The following is a 17500-nucleotide window of genomic DNA, read 5'->3' on the forward strand; positions in this document are numbered from 1 at the left end:
TCATCAATGAGGAATGTCCATTATATGTTGCCTGTTCGGTGCCCCCATTTCCCCATTCAAGTCTTTTAGTTGCCGGGTGGTTGTTGTTTTTTTGGTTCAGAAAGAAAAACCAAGACAAGACAGGGGTCAGGCAGTCGACCAGACAGGGAAAGGAGGGATTATGGCAGGGCAGAGAGAAAGGGAGAGAGGGGGAGGGAGAATGAGAGAGAGAGAGAGAGAGTGAGGAAGAGAAAGGGGGAGAGAGAACAGAAGGGAGGGAGGGAGAATGAGAGAGAGAGAGTGAGGAAGAGAAAGGGGGAGAGAGAACAGAAGAGAGGGATGGAGGGAGACAAAGAGGGAGAGGAAGGGAGGGAGACTTGAGACAGAGAGTGAGAGAGAGACAAAGAGGAGGGGGGGAGAGATGAGAGAGAGGGGAGAATGAGAAAGAGAGAGAGAGGAAGAGAATGAGAGAAAGGAAGAGAGAGAGGGAGGAAGACAAAGAGGGAGAGAGAGAATGAGGAAGAGAGGGAGGGAGACAGAGAGGGTGAGAGAAAGAGAGTTAGTCAGTTTCCACAAAGTAGCCTACTCACAGCTAAGCAATGAGACGTCTGAGTTAGGCTTCCTATAAACTGACTATAAACAGTTCATAAATGGGGCATGGTTCTTTATAAATTGCCTGTGCAGTTTGGATTTTCCCATTCAATCCTATATTTTTAGGTGTATTTTTTTTTTTGGGGGGGGGGGGGGGGGAGGGGGAGAAGGAGAATACAAGACAAGACAAGACAGAGGTCAGACTGAGTCAGCCAGGCAGAGACAGGAAGAGAAAAGGAGAAAAGAGTATTGGGGGTATGGCAGGGCAGAGAGAAAGAGAGAGTCTCAGTCAGAGAGAGTGTTGCCGCAAACTACTCAGGCTGTGATTGGTCCAGATGAAATGGCCGTGGCTGCGAACAGGGGGCTAAAGCAGAAGGGGAAATTGAGGAGCAATTTCATCCAGTCATTATGTGTTAGCTGCAGATTACTCGTTGGTGGAGACCTCTCAAGAGAAGCAATGGACGTGGGCCAGGAGAAGTGTTGGATGCAAAGGCATTTCATGGATTTTTCGTCACATACACATGCTTGTTTATTGGGTTGCTACGCTAGTCCTGAATGGTTTCATAGTTTGGTATTTTGCCTCAGTCAGAATTTTACTTCAGGGGTCGTGAAAAAAGGAATAAGAATTGTGCCGGAAATGAGACCCAACTGATGCTATAAAACAGGAAATTACACTACAACCCGCCTCTTCCCCCCCCTCCCCTCCCCTCCCCTCCCCTCCCCTCCCCTCCCCTCCCCTCCCCTCCCCCTCCCCTCCCCTCCCTCCCCTCCCCTCCCTCCCCTCCCCTCCCTCCCCTTTCTGTCTCCTTCCGAATAAAACTGAAAATGCTTGGGGCTGAAAAAGGGTATCGAGAAACGGTGAGAATTTGAACTCCTTCGGTGTATAGTAGAACTTAGATGGGAAGAGGTAATTGTTCCTCACTCTGAAAGGAAAGATCTAATAAATAAAGGGACGTACACGTAATAGTGCTCTGAATAATTTATACACCATATGCAACAAAAGTAACTTAAAGTTATTCGGAGAGAAGTAGTTCAAATAAAATAAAAAAAGGAAAGAAAAAAAAGATTGTCATTTTGGCAAAATTATCAAAAATAACTGGTGGATTTAAAGATAAGAAACTCAGTGTCTTTCACAAGGCAAATACAGTTCAGTCAGTTTGGAGCGATACTAATTACAAAGTATAGTTTCAGAAGCTTAAAGGGTAGTTCAGAACTCTAAATGTATTAACACTGTACCAAGTACCCTTTATTACAATGGTAGAGTTTTAGTAGGCTTACTCTCTGCACCAAACTCTATTGGAGCAGACAAGACCTGGAAGCCACGACGTCATTCGTCTCGCAGACTAACCTGATGGTGTGACGGTGAACGCAAGAAGAAGAAGTAGGCTTAAAAGCTGTTCAGAATTCTACATTTGTTCTAAACCACCACTGTTGAATACCACTCAGGTTACTGCGATTGAACAAAGGTAATTTACAATTCCACTGGAAATAGAATTCCAAATGTGCTACCAAATACATGTACCACTTATTACAAATTAAAGTCCAAGTACAGTAATTACCCAAAGGCAGTTTAGAGTTGCAAATGTTTATTTATACCACAAAGTGCCACTTCTGACAAAGGGAACTTACAGTAATTGCTCAAAGGCAGTTTTAGAGTTGCCAACCTGAGCAAGAGATGCAGTGTTGTGCGTGTGTGCATAGCCCCTAAGCCACCGACAGCCTGGCTTGATGCTCTGTCGTTCAGCAGCCTCATTTACTCTAGCCACCTTGGCTCCGCTTCGCTCAGCTGGGGTGCCCACAGCAAATCGCTGTCACACGCGCCATAGGCTCTGCTTCTTTCGTGTTCTGGCTTCAGTCAGCTTTTCAAAGTTGACCAGTTTGTGTCTTCTTTCTGGAATTCTCATTTTGTGTGTTTCCATCAGGTTTATAAAGTTGACCTGTTCGTGCCTTCTTTCTGGAATTCTCATCTTTCGTGTGTTTCCATCAGGTTTTTAAAGTTGACCTGTTTATAAGTCTTGTGTGTGGAATTATCTGTGTGTAGATCACAGTCTGGATTGTGAACTTGGACTGTAATTTGATTCTTAAACCATGCCTCCAGATTTTCTGCAAGTTTGTTCCTGCATTCTTGTATTAACTTGTGGAATTTGATTAGGAGGAACGCCCTGGGCTTGCCACGTGAACATTTTCAGGTCTTGCTATGTGTGTGAAGTAATTTAGAAAAGACTCAGAAACTTAGAGTTGCTCATGTGAAGGATTTATTTTCAGCACCTGGAGTAGAGATTACTTGTGAACCTGAAGTTGCAAGGTGGAACTCTGTGGCATTAGTCAAGGAAACTAGTGTGAGTCGAGTCGCTGAAAGGCAGTGAAAAACCTTATTAATTTTTTGGATACGTGAAATTGCAAAGTGGAGCTCTGCGGTAATCCAAGAAACGGTGTCACATTGTTTTTCTTCTTCAGAGAATGTGATGAGAAACCAGATTTCTCACACTTTTAAAATTACAGTCTGGATCGGAGCTGTTGAATTTCTCACATACACGTGTGAATCATACTTTTAAAATTACAGTCTGGATCGGAGCTGTTGAATTTCTCACATACACGTGTGAAATTACAGTCTGATCTAGCAGATTTTCATAGTGTACATATGAATACAACCAACCAGCTCTGTCATTTACTACTCCTGTCCTTTAACCAATCAGCTTTCGGTTGTCAACAGTTGAATTTCTCATAAATTACAGTCTGGATCAGACTTCCAGTGTGTAGAATCATGCAACTGAGTGTTGGTCAACTGTTGACAACACACAGACACATCTAGGATGATCAAGGGCGGATCAATTCACTTTGGAGGGGGGGGTTACAAAATGACTGCGAAGATACAAGTTGACGGCGCCTAAGCCTCTAGGGGGGGTCCGGGGGCATGCCCCCCCGAAAATTTTTTTTATCCAAAGAAGCAAAATAGAGCTATCTGGTGCATCCTGAGCCAATAAATTACCTCTTTTTGGGGGGGTGGGGGGGTTACGTAACCCGTGTAACCCCCCCCCAGATCCGCCCTTGATGATAAATATCTGTATCTGCCTAGAAATGCTTGTGAAATGTGCGGCTGCAGGGAGCGATATTGGACTGTTGATATGGAGATGGGCCAGAGTCATTAACAATGCATTTGGCCAGCAGTTGTGGTGCGTTGGAGCGTGAAGATGCAGTGATGTGAAAGGCGGAGGTGTTTTATTGGAGTGCACAGATTGCTTTGGACAGAAAATGTGTCCCAGGCCTTGCAGTTTGGACTGGTCAACCAGCAAGAGATACAAATATGCTCCCGTTATTGTGGGCGCACAAAAGCCATGGCGTAAGTCGATGATTCTCTCCCTCTTGCTGTTTTGCACACACACACACATACACACATGCATTTCTGCATGCATACTCGTGACACACACATGCATGCACACATGCACGCACTGACACACAGACACAGACACACACACACACACACACACACACACACACACACACACACACACACACACACACACACACACACACACACACACACACACACACACACACACATTCTAAATTCTCTCCCTCTCCCTCTCTACAGTTCTTTTGCATACTTAATGGCGCCAATCACATAATGATTGTATTTACCTTACATTTTTTTCTTAGAATGGCATGTAGATTGATGTGATTCGTCTAGGGGTGAAAACAAATGTGCAAACAAATTCCATTGTTGTTATGGCTGATATCTCCCGATATAACCCCTGTGGAAGTGACGTCAGAGCTACCGAGAGAAGAGTGAACATTTGAGCGACATACATACTGGTGACGAATCGACAAAGAGCTAGAAATAATATAAGGAAATTTCTGTCATTATTACAATATTATTATTTGAAAAACGACCATTCTTTCCGGGATGTTAATTTGGATACATTTGCAAACCTGCTATATTGCTTCTTTATGTGAGCACTATCAGTATCAGGCACAGCCATGGCATGCGAGCATGACGAATATATAACGAAGCGGGCTGTTGCCATCAGCACCTGCCAGGAGCCTTTGATCGTTTAATAACAGCGGCCACAGGTGGCAGATTGCTTTCACTGACGCCACTCTCTGTGAAGTGATTGGTATTGTTCTTGTTCTTCATTGCTTCGCCTTGCTGCTTGGCCTGCTACAGTGAAACCTCCCCTCCCCCCACCCCCCACTCCTTTCTAAGGCTGACCAATTTAAGACTTTACCCCCCCCCCCCCTTTTAAGACCTTGATTATACAGATTTTTTTTCATTATCTGGCTCCAAATTTATCTCCATTTTAATAAAGACTTTGTATTTGAGATCTGATTTGTTACCAGATTTATTTTGAAGCTCTTGAATTGAGGGTTGCACTGTATTGTGGGGTAGAAAAATGAAGGGGGGGGGGGGGGGGGGAGAGAGTCTAAAGGGTTGGGAAACTGCCAGGATGCATTATCTTGCTGAAATGGGCTTACAAGTTTTGGCAACTTCAATCAATCAATCAATCAATCAATGAGTCTTACATCGCGCATATTCCGTGGGTACAGTTCTAGGCGCTCTGCAGTGATGCCGTGTGAGATGAAATTTTATACGGCCAGTAGATTGCAGCCATTTCGGCGCATATTTAACTTTCACGGCCTATTATTCCAAGTCACACGGGTATATATAGAAGCAATTTTGCCAGGAAAGACCCTTTTGTCAATCGTGGGATCTTTAACGTGCACACCCAATGTAGTGTACACGGGGGGAGGTTCGGAAGTTTAAGGCAGTTCTGAGCGTCACCTTTGCCCCACAGTTTGGCGGATCTGCTGATATGATGGCAATTATGTAACATTTCTGGGGATTTCAAAGAAGTGCAGACAGCCGACTCCAAAGGTCATCCTGCAATGGGAGGGGGAGGGAGGGAGTCAGAGAGGGATTAGTGAAAGGACAGGAGGACTAAGTGGACAGGTGGACAGTCCAACCTGCCTTGCTGGCTACCACCTCTCGATAACAACCATCTGCCCATTACAACTATCCTTGAAAGGATCCCCGATGATTTGAATTTTTATTTTATTATTAACCTTTCCACAATGACTACCTGTCAAAAAGGACCACTTTTGGTCGGTCCCTTTGGTGGTCGAAATAGACAGGTTCAACCATCCTTTTGGTGGTCAATATAGACAGGTTCAACCATCCTTTTGGTGGTCAATATAGACAGGTTCAACCATCCTTTTGGTGGTCAATATAGACAGGTTCAACCATCCTTTTGGTGGTCAATATAGACAGGTTCAACCATCCTTTTGGTGGTCAATATAGACAGGTTCAACCGTCCCTTTGGTGGTCAATATAGACAGGTTCAACCGTCCCTTTGGTGGTCAATATAGACAGGTTGAGCCGTCCCTTTAGTGGTCGATATATAGACAGGTTCAACCGTCCCTTTGGTGGTCGATATAGACAGGTTGAGCCGTCCCTTTGGTGGTCAATATAGACAGGTGTTCAACCGTCCCTTTGGTGGTCGATATAGACAGGTGTTCAACTGTCCCTTTGGTGGTCGATATGTAGACAGGTTCAACCGTCCCTTTGTTGGTCGATATAGACAGGTTCAACCGTCCCTTTTGTGGTCGATATAGACAGGTTCAACTGTCCCTTTGGTGGTCGATATAGACAGGTTCAACCGTCCCTTTTGTGGTCGATATAGACAGGTTCAACCGTCCCTTTGGTGGTCGATATAGACAGGTTCAACCGTCCCTTTGATGGTCGATATAGACAGGTGTTCAACCGTCCCTTTGGTGGTCGATATAGACAGGTTCAACTGTACCATCCTTGCCGTGTCAACCTCAACAGATCTGTTCAGACAGTAATGAAGGATAACAGCATCCTTCCCGTGTCAACCACAACAGATCTGTTCAGACTGTAATGGAGGATAACAGCATCCTTCTCGTGTAAACCACAACAGATCTGTTCAACTGTAATGGAGGATAACAGCATCCTTCCTGTGTCAACCACAACAGATCTGTTCAACTGTAATGGAGGATAACAGCATCCTTCCTGTGTCAACCACAACAGATCTGTTCAGACTGTAATGGAGGATAACAGCATCCTTCTCGTGTCAACCACAACAGATCTGTTCAGACTGTAATGAAGGATAACAGCATCCTTCCCGTGTCAACCACAACAGATCTGTTCAGACTGTAATGGAGGATAACAGCATCCTTCCCGTGTCAACCACAACAGATCTGTTCAGACTGTAATGGAGGATAACAGCATCCTTCCCGTGTCAACCACAACAGATCTGTTCAGACTGTAATGGAGGATAACAGCATCCTTCCCGTGTCAACCACAACAGATCTGTTCAGACTGTAATGGAGGATAACAGCATCCTTCCCGTGTCAACCACAACAGATCTGTTCAGACTGTAATGGAGGATAACAGCATCCTTCTCGTGTCAACCACAACAGATCTGTTCAGACTGTAATGGAGGATAACAGCATCCTTCCCGTGTCAACCACAACAGATCTGTTCAGACTGTAATGAAGGATAACAGCATCCTTCCCGTGTCAACCACAACAGATCTGTTCAGACTGTAATGGAGGATAACAGCATCCTTCTCGTGTCAACCACAACAGATCTGTTCAGACTGTAATGGAGGATAACAGCATCCTTCCCGTGTCAACCACAACAGATCTGTTCAGACTGTAATGGAGGATAACAGCATCCTTCTCGTGTCAACCACAACAGATCTGTTCAGACTGTAATGGAGGATAACAGCATCCTTCCCGTGTCAACCACAACAGATCTGTTCAACTGTAATGGAGGATAACAGCATCCTTCCCGTGTCAACCACAACAGATCTGTTCAGACTGTAATGGAGGATAACAGCATCCTTCCCGTGTCAACCACAACAGATCTGTTCAGACTGTAATGGAGGATAACAGCATCCTTCTCGTGTCAACCACAACAGATCTGTTCAGACTGTAATGGAGGATAACAGCATCCTTACCGTGTCAACCACAACAGATCTGTTCAGACTGTAGAATAAGAATAAGAATAAGAATACTTTATTATCTCATAGAGAAATTCAGGGGTGGTACATAACAATAATACAAACAAGACATTGATTTTACATAAAACATATAGCACAATATAACATGGACATCTTTAAAGCACTGCGCTTACATATTCTCGCACACGTACGCGTATAACGAACTATGGCTAAACATCATTGCAAAATATCATAACATACAATGTATCGCAGGAAATATACGGTTGTACATAAAACCAATACATCCATGTACATTACTACTGATTGCACTGGCAGAAGAGGGGCTGAGTCGGGTATGTGGATGTGTTTACATGTTGCTAAGGGTGATGGATTTGGGGATGAAGCTGTTTTGCAGCCTGAGTGTCCTGTAATGCGATACCAAAGTCCGGGCTTCGCCGAACATTACTTGACCAAAATTTCAACAAAATTAGTTGGAAAATGAGAGCGTGACAGTGCTGCCCCAACTTTCACGAAAAGCCGGATATGACGTCATCAAAGATATTTATCGAAAAAAAGGGAAAAAAACGTCTGGGGATATCATACCCAGGAACTCTCATCTGAAATTTTATGAAGATCAGTCCAGTAGTCTTCTCTGAATCGCTCTACACACACATACATACACACATACGCCACCACCCCTGTCTCGATTCCCCGTCTATGTTAAAACATTTAGTCAAAACTTGACTAGATCTGAGATGGTGAGGGGACTTGTTTACACAGGGAGGACTGCGCCTTTAAAATCATGAAAAATAGCCATAAGAACTGAAGAAGTGCAGCGCACCATGTTTTAAATTATTCACTGAAAGGGCTTCCAGACAGTTTGAAAGGGAAATATGATCCATGTTCCTTGCCGCCCTTTTCCTCCCAGTATTATCAGCTGTAGCCTTGAGCTACCTATGAAAGTTTAATGACAAAAGATCAAACCAGTATTGACGTGATTCCAAACATGCTACTGTAGCTTGGCTGGCGAGTAAATTTGGCCAGGGTAGTGGGTTTTGGAGTATGCTATGATATTGATTCTTGGTATTTGTCTCTCATAAAGCCGTTTCTTCCAGCATCTTGGAGAGGTCTCATGGTCAATACGGCCGCGGGCATCAGTTCCCCGCTCTCAGTGTGTGTGATCCACCATCAAATTTGGCTCACAGAAGGAAACTGAGAGGTGTCAGAGGGGTCTTGTTCTCCCATCCAGTTTGATCAGTGTGGAATAAGAAGAGATGTGGGAGAAAGTCTGCCCTGTTTGCGCTGGGGACTGATGTTTGGGCAAAGACTTGAGATTGGGATTATTGGAGGTTTAGGCTTGCTCGCCACTCAGAGATCCTCTTGTCTGTAGAAAGGCTGGAACAACCAGCGGTTACCATTTACTTTGAACACAGTTTTTAGCCCCTCTGTCTGAAATGAACGATTCCTGTGTCATGTGTGTGTCTGAGGCTGGCAGATGCTCTTGGTACCAGACACTTTATGCCACAGTCATTCAAAGTAGTTTGTGTGTGTGTGTGTGTTCTTATTGCTGAAAACAGTATCTACAGAAAGAACCCGAGCCCTCCTGCCCCTTTTAAGACCTCAAAATATCTGAGAAAATCAGGCCTTAAAAAGGAGCGACTCTTAAAATGAAGGTAAATGTGAACAGAAACTTTGTAAGTTGGGGGGGGGGGGGGGGGGGGGGGGGCGGTTCCGCTGTACCACAGGTCATTCATTCATCTCCCATTCATCTTGCACTGATTCATGCAAAATCATTGTCAGGTTCAGCTCCAGGCATGGTTCAGATGTCTGATGCACAGCAAAAGGTGTGGGCTGTGTGGGAGGGAGGTGTAGTGATCTGTATGGTCATTACGTCACTTTGATTGGGTCATTTTGATTGGAGATAATATCTCGTGAGCTGAGGTACACTCAAACCTGCCTTGGTAAATACTTCTCCATAACTACCACCTCCCTTCAAAGACCGCCCCCAAAGGATGCTCGGTGGGTTAATTGTTTTTTCTCCAATATAATTCACCTTTCCATAGCAACCACCTGTCTGTGTTAATGACCTCTTTTGATTGGTCCCTTGGATGGTTGTTAAAGACAGGTTTGATTTATTTATTTTATTTATTTATTTACGAGGATTTATATCGCGCACGTATCTCACCACACAAGGCGATCGACTCAAGGCGCATGTTACCTGTTAATGCACAATGATTTCAGAACCTGCAGGAAGTGTCATTTTGTTTATCTCTGTTTGCAAGACTTGGGATGGTGGAGGGGGTGGACTTAATTGTGACTGCAGGGTGACATCATTCCTGATTTATTTTTATGAGAAAAATAACGTTTTTCCAACAGCAGGGGTGCTCATTTTTATAGTTTATTCCTGAATTTTATCATGACAAAATAATAAACAGCAGGGGTGCTCATTTTTCTGGTTTATTCCCGATTATCTTTTTATGAGAAAAATAATGTTTTTTCTAACAGCAGGGGTGCTCATTTTTCTGGTTTATTCCCGATTATCTTTTTATGAGAAAAATAATGTTTTTTCTAACAAGCAGGGGTGCTCATTTTTCTGGTTTATTCTCGATTATCTTTTTATGAGAAAAATAATGTTTTTCTAACAGCAGGGGTGCTCATTTTTTCTGATTTATTCCTTATTTTGGATTTGCAAAAAAACCGTTAAAAAATTGATTTCCAGTTTGTCTGTCATGCATAGCTCTATGTTTTAGCAGTGTATGTTGGGGCTGACCCATTCTTCTGTCTATACGGCTCTCTCTCAAGACTTGTGAAAAGCAGAAGACTGAAAACAGAGTGTAGATGTAGTTTCAAGACAACCAGAGAGAAGAAGACGATACAATGCTTAACCACCTAAGACAGCGGATCAATGGGCCGATGAGAGCAAGGGGCCGATGGGTCTTCCCCAAACAAGCTCTTCCACTCCCCCTCTGCCCTCATCCACAATTATCCTCCAGTCTCCTCCCATCGTCTTCCCACGCCGCTTTATTACCACCCGGGTGAAATACGCACGCTGGCCCGAGCCATGGTCATGGTTATCTCGGTTCTGGTTGTGGCTGCATGCTCCTCAAAAACGCGAAAGCTTGTTTCAAGGGGTCTGCTCCAAGATGCCCTGCATTGATCCGTCTTTTCAAAACTGAACAAACATTGGTTTTTGTTCTTTTTTTTGCCATTTGCATTTTCCAATTTGTTTATATTTCCCAAATATTTTCATCCCTTTCCTTGCTCACATCTTCATATAGTTTTTTCTTCTTTTCATGTTTTATCACACTTAACTATGGAGCAGATTTTCTGGGAAGGAAAAGAAACGGTATTGATTTTGCTGGCGGGTTTTTGACTAATTCGATCACCAGATGACACGACCACTGAAGTGCCCTTTACTGTAAAAGTTCTCTTGTCGGCTCCCAGTTTTTGTTTGAATGGAAGAAAGCGTACATAAGAGAAACACTTAGGTCCTGAGGCATAGGTACTCAAGTAAAGTTTAAAAACGTACAGAGATGAACAAGTTGTCAAATGTAGACGTGCACACGCATTCATGTACACACTAGCATGCGCAAGCAAACATGCATGCACATGCACACACACACACACACAAACACACACACGCACTGGATTTGGTTTGCTGTGGTCATGAGTGGGTGCAGTGAAATGTATTCTGTTGTAGTAATCAAGTATCTGCTGTTTTTACCTACTTCATTGCTAACATGTGGTTTCAAGTGAGAAGTTGCAACCACTGAAAAGTTTCAGTTTTAAAACTTTAATTTTGTTAATATTTTTTTTATAGACGATTCCTCCCTCTGGTGCCTGAGAGATTTTACTCACTGATTCTGTTAATTTCAGGCGGAGTCCTGGATCATATATAGATTAATACTGTGTTTATTTTTCTTCTTATGATTTTTCAATGTTTGAATTTGTATTTTTTTATTTGTTCAGGTGGAGAACTGCGACCTGATGTGGAAGCGGCCATCAAGGCATGCTGGGAAAGGATCGTCGGGCCAGACTGCGAAGTGGTCGTATGTATTATTTTTTCTCTGTTTCTTATATAAATCCTCCAGTCAGCCAAGTTTCAGATTTGGTTGTCATAAGCAAAGCGCAGATGCACAGACGATGAAATGATAAAAGAAAACTTTTATGACTACCCATTTCAGACTGCAGAGAATTTTAATGGAATAATATCAGTAATTGACTGATGTAAACCACAAAGAAAGAAATACAGAAAGAAAACAAAATTACCACTGCAAGAAAGTGACAGCATTAATTAAGCCAAAGGATGTTGAGCACTGAAGTACAAGCCTCGTTTGTACCGTTTGAAGAGCTCTTTTACCCAGTACATTTTTAGAAGTATGGACACGGTTTTCAGTGCAGAGGGGGTCTCTCATTCTCAGGTCAATCCAATTCAAACCGTGGTCAAAAAAGCATAATGAGGCTGTCACGTCCATGTTTGCGTTAACACGGCGCCCTGTTTGCCCGAACTGAGATGAAAAGTGAAAGGAGAGATACATGGATGTCTCTCACGCCATGTTCTGCCAGCCAAACTGATTGGCTTTTCATGACAACTTTCTGCTGGATTTCCTCTGGTAGGAAACGGTGAAGCTTTGCTGTGTAGAGCTGTTGGAGAAAATGGTGTTTACTTTGCCCCGTTTTGTCAGACAGGGCCGTCGTGCGGCGTAAAATTGATTGAGGCGGCGATTAACTGCTGTGGGATGGAATTTGTTTTCCGAAGGGGGCAGGGGTCGGAAGGTGTGCTTTGATCAAATATTGATCCTTTTGGCCTCGATCTAATTCTCTCTGACTCTCTCTCTCTCTCTCTCTCTCTCTCTCTCTCTCTCTCTCTCTCTCTCTCTCTCTCTCTCTATCTATCTATCTCAATCTCTTTCTCTCTCTGCATGTCTTTTATGCACTCTCTCTGTGTCTTTTATGCACTCTCTCTCTCTCTCTCTCTCTCTCTCTCTCTCTCTCTCTCACACACACACACACACACACACACACGCACACACATACATACACAGAGGAGAAGGGAGGGGGCAGCGGGGTCGCTCTTTTATGCACTTTCTCTCTCTGTACCCCCTTGAGTCTTTCCCTCTCTTGTATGCACATGCACACTCATGCTCAAGTTTTCATCAGAGAGCAAGAAAAACCAACAAGGTGAACGATAAAATCTGATTGCTGTGTTCTCATTGGTGTTTTCTTTTTCTCTTTTTGTGCGGTCAGCGAAGGTGATGATTTTCCCCCCAACCAGTTTGTATGTCTGTTTGCTTGTGTGTTTCACTGCTGTTGTAAGGTTTCCATGTTTGTTACATTTAGTCAAGTTTTGACTAAATGTTTTAACATAGAGGGGGAATCGAGACGAGGGTCGTGGTGTATGTGTGTGTGTCTGTCTGTCTGTGCGTGTGTGAGTGTGTGTAGAGCAATTCAGACCAAACTACTGGACCGATCTTTATGAAATTTGACATGAGAGTTCCTGGGAATGATATCCCCGGACGTTTTTTTTGATTAATACTTTTGATGACGTCATATCCGGCTTTTTGTAAAAGTTGAGGCGGCACTGTCACACCCTCATTTTTCAATCAAATTGATTGAAATTTTTGTAAAGCAATATTCGACGAAGGCCGGACTTCGGTATTGCATTTCAGCTTGGTGGCTTAAAAATTAATTCATGACTTTGGTCATAAAAAATCTGAAAATTGTAATAATTTTTTTTATATATAAAGCGATCCAAATTTACGTTCATCTTATTCTACATCATTTCCTGATTCCAAAAACATATAAATATGTTATATTCGGATTAAAAACAAGCTCTGAAAATTAAAAATATAAAAATTATGATCAAAATTAAATTTCCGAAATCGCGGATTTAAAAACAATTTCATCTTATTCCTTGTCGGTTCCTGATTCCAAAAACATATAGATATGATATGTTTGGATTAAAAACACGCTCAGAAAGTTAAAACGAAGAGAGGTACAGAAAAGCGTGCTATGCAGCACAGCGAAACCACTACCGCGCTGTCAATTTCACTCCATTTTGCACAAGCGGCGTACTACGGTCATTGTGAAAAAATGCAGTGGGTTCAGTTTCATTCTGTGAGTTCCACATCTTGACTAAATGTTGTAATTTCGCCTTACGCGACTTGTTTTTATTCTATCTTGACTTTTTAATCACTTTCTGTTTTCTAATGTATGTTCTTACAGGTTTGTGGACAAATAGACATATTACCCATATTTTTGTAATGTTAAAAAGTCAAAAACTTTTTTTTTTATCATTCCCCCATCCTGAAGTTGATGAATAGAAAAATCAAAACTTGACTAAATATAAAAAGGGCCGGCCGGGGTGGTGGTGGTAGTAGGGAGGTGATATGTTACTTAGGGTTTCTGTCTTTGGTCATTTGTCTGTTCATCATTGTTCATTTCATTTGTCTGTTCATCTTCGTTCATTTGTCTGTTCATCTTCGTTCATTTGTCTGTTCATCTTCATTCATATGTCTGTTCATCTTCGTTCATTTGTCTGTTCTTCGTTCATTTGTCTGTTCATCTTCGTTCATTTGTCTGTTCTTCTTTGTTCATTTGTCTGTTCTTCTTTGTTCATTTGTCTGTTCTTCTTTGTTCATTTGTCTGTTCTTCTTTGTTCATTTGTCTGTTCTTCTTTGTTCATTTGTCTGTTCTTCTTTGTTCATTTGTCTGTTCTTCTTTGTTCATTTGTCTGTTCTTCTTTGTTCATTTGTCTGTTCATCTTCGTTCATTTGTCTGTTCATCTTCGTTCATTTGTCTGTTCATCTTCGTTCATTTGTCTGTTCATCTTCTGCAGTCATGGCCATATTCTGCAACTCCTACATACACTCATTTTTGCAAGAGTGGGCTTTTACTTACTTACACCTTTTTCCTATTTAGACAGTCAAGCTCCGTTTTTGTGGGTGTCTGTTCAATATATCTTTGCCTGTCTGTTGGACACCACCAGGTGGCGCAGCTGTCCAAGTTCAAGGAGGGCGGGGGGCTGGGCATCTCGCTGGAGGGGACGGTGGACGTGGAAAACGGCCAGGAGGTGCGGCCACACCATTACATCGGCTCCATACGACCCGACGGCCCTGTGGGGCTCAACGGCCGCCTCAAGACCAACGATGAACTGCTGGAGGTGGGTGGATAGTAGAGCTCAGTGCACCCGTGTAACGCGTTCAGCTTTCTCAGGCATTCAGCTTTCTCATTCAATATATATAATCAAGACTGAAATGTTGTTTCCTGGTCACATTAAAGAATTACACTTATTTAACGAAGAAAAGCACGTCTGTTTCTTGCAAGTGGAGGAAATTAGTAGTGAGATTTAATGGATTTCACCCCAAAATTTGATTTCTTCGAAAAGGTGCACCGAGTGGTTACGTCCCTTGGATGAGAAGGGAAGGAATTTTAGGATGAAGCAAATTTCTAAGTTTAAATAACTAAGTTTGGTTGAACGAATGTAAAGGACCTAAGCACGATCAACAGTACTATGGAAGGAAGGGGGGCTTTTCAGTGTGGAGTTCGGGCGGGGATGTAGCTCAGTCGGTAAGCGCTGGATTTGTATCCAGTTGGCCGCTGTCAGCGTGAGTTCGTCCCCACGTTCGGCGAGAGATTTATTTCTCAGAGTCAACTTTGTGAGCAGACTCTCCTCGGTGTCCGAACACCCCCGTGTGTACACGCAAGCACAAGACCAAGTGCGCACGAAAAAGATCCTGTAATCCATGTCCGAGTTCGGTGGGTTATAGAAACACGAAAATACCCAGCGTGCTTCCTCCGAAAACGGCGTATGGCTGCCTAAACGGCAGGGTAAAAAACGGTCATACACGTAAAATTCCACTCGTGCAAAAATAACCAAGTGTACGTGGGAGTTTCGGCCCACGAACGCAGAAGAAGAAGAAGTGTGGAGTTTATACAAGATCAAAAAAAACAAATGAGAAAGCTCAATGCCTGAGAAAGCTGAACACGTTACATCGTTACAAATTACCATACTGGTTTTATTTTGGAGGTGCTTGAGTGGTAAACTTGATTTTATGTACAATTTTAGGGGCAATTTAAAAAAAAAACTCAGCATGGTTACAGCATAGTTTTCCCGTTTTTCCAAAGCATTTACCAGTGATCGCGCTAGGTATTTTTCAAACCGGTATGACGTCATGAGCTGGCTACAAGGCTCTCACGAAAATCGGTAAGCTTGCCAAGGCAACCAGTAAAAGACAAACAATGACTTACAATACATTAAATCAATGTTTATCAATGTCAGTGATATGCGGACGTTTTTTCTCCCCCCCCCCCCCCCCCTTTCAAAGCAACTGTCGCACAACTTGACAGTGACACATCAGCAGCCGCTGTGAGAGAGAGAGAGAGAGAGAGAGAGAGAGAGAGAGAGAGAGAGAGAGAGAGAGAGAGAGACTTCCGAAATAAAATAGGAAAGCAAATAGTAATCACGCAACTGGAAGACTTACTCACTAGTTACTTACTGTTACAGTTTCACTTTCGCCTAGTCTTTGTTGTCAAAAAGTTTTCACGCGCAGAGCCGATGTCAAAATCCCTGAGTGACTTGCTGTGCCAGCGAAGCATCATCAGGCGGTTGACACGGTCTTCATTCAGGCGGTTTCTCCCTTTTGTTTTGATGAGGTTTTGCACACTGAATCCTCGCTCTGCGTACACGCTAGATACTGGGATGACCAGAGCTATTTTGGCAAGCTCGCCAAAGTCAGGAAATTGGTCATACAGTTGCCTGATCACACACCTGCACACGGTGTCGAAAGATGTCGCGCCATAATTTGTGACTGCAGTCTTGAAGGGTAAAAAGTTGCGCTGTGCTCGTTCTGGGTTGATCACAGCTGTGTAATGCCGTCTCAGCACATCCATCTCGGCCTGTCCATACCCTGCTAATCTATCAGCCCCAGGATAACGCTCCACATCAAAGACGGTTGCCAGCGCTGACAAAATAGTCACTTCAGTCTGTGGGAAGCGACGGCGCAATGCATCAATCAGACCCTGAATAAACTCTCTACGTACTCTTTCGTACTGTCCTCTGTTGTGAAGATGGGTGAGAGTTGTGGTGTTGAATGTTGCTCCCTGCAGTGAGTTAGAAAACTCTCGTTCGTTGTCTCCTGGTGTGTCAAGAAGTTGTGTCAGCATGTGTGTGGTGCTTTCCACCATGGGCTTTATTGTAGACGGATTGACGTTATCTTTCTGAAAAGTGAGATTCAGCCGATCGATGACGGGAATGACATCCGCCAACATGTAGGTAATCGCAACAAAGATAAACATTTTTGCTTTCTTCAGTAGTCCAACTGCCGAAGTGTTCCCACGCTGACCTTCTTCTTCAAGTTCCAGAATAAGGGCTGGATAAGTTTGTTTCACAGCATCCACAGCCTTGCCCAAGCTCAGCCACCGCACACTTATTGGGTGTTTTAGACATTTGTACTCGACCTCATCAAGAGCATCGCACAGTTGCTTCAATCTGTGTGTCCGATCACCCGATGCTCTGTACAGCTTGAACAAATTCTGCAGGCAGAGACGATAATCTGCGACTGTTTCAACACTGTTTGTTGCATCTTTCGTGGCTAGTGCTGTCCTGTGAGCAATACAGTGCACATGAATAAGCTTTGCTTGTTTTTCCTTCATTCGCACCCCAACACCCGTGATTTGTCCAGTCATAACTGATGCTCCATCTGAAGCTAACCCTGCAAGGCGAGGGTGATCTTCGTCGATGCCCCATTCCCTCAACACCTCCTGAACTTTTGCATACACACATTCTGCGGTACCATTATCGATGGTATAATTTCCAAGAAATACAGTTTCAGGGGTGCCATCCAAAACGATGCGTGCAAAGACAATGAGTTTTTTGTCCAACGTACAGTTAAGTGTCTCATCAATCACAATTCCCACATAATCACTTCGATCAATCTTTTCTCTCAGTTCCTGTTTTGTTACAGAAA

The 17500-nt window shown here is 43.3% G+C and overlaps 2 protein-coding genes across 7 annotated transcripts in view; one reads left to right on the forward strand and one right to left on the reverse strand.

The window, feature by feature from the left end:
* Positions 1-17500, forward strand: part of LOC138967380 (multiple PDZ domain protein-like) — a 241326-nt gene that overhangs the window by 114976 nt on the left and 108850 nt on the right. For all 6 annotated transcript variants that reach the window (XM_070339916.1, XM_070339919.1, XM_070339917.1 and 3 more), the window contains exons 14-15: positions 11502-11581; positions 14521-14694. In XM_070339916.1, the coding sequence (XP_070196017.1) occupies positions 11502-11581; positions 14521-14694 (254 nt within the window). The remainder of the gene's footprint in view (positions 1-11501; positions 11582-14520; positions 14695-17500) is intronic.
* On the reverse strand, positions 15670-17364 carry LOC138967382 (zinc finger protein 862-like). Its single transcript, XM_070339924.1, has one exon. It carries the CDS (start codon positions 17217-17219, stop codon positions 16041-16043), a length of 1179 nt encoding a protein of 392 aa, XP_070196025.1. The 5' UTR covers positions 17220-17364; the 3' UTR covers positions 15670-16040.

The sequence above is a fragment of the Littorina saxatilis genome, linkage group LG5, assembly GCF_037325665.1.
Source record: "Littorina saxatilis isolate snail1 linkage group LG5, US_GU_Lsax_2.0, whole genome shotgun sequence".
Taxonomy (NCBI): Eukaryota; Metazoa; Mollusca; class Gastropoda; order Littorinimorpha; family Littorinidae; genus Littorina; species Littorina saxatilis.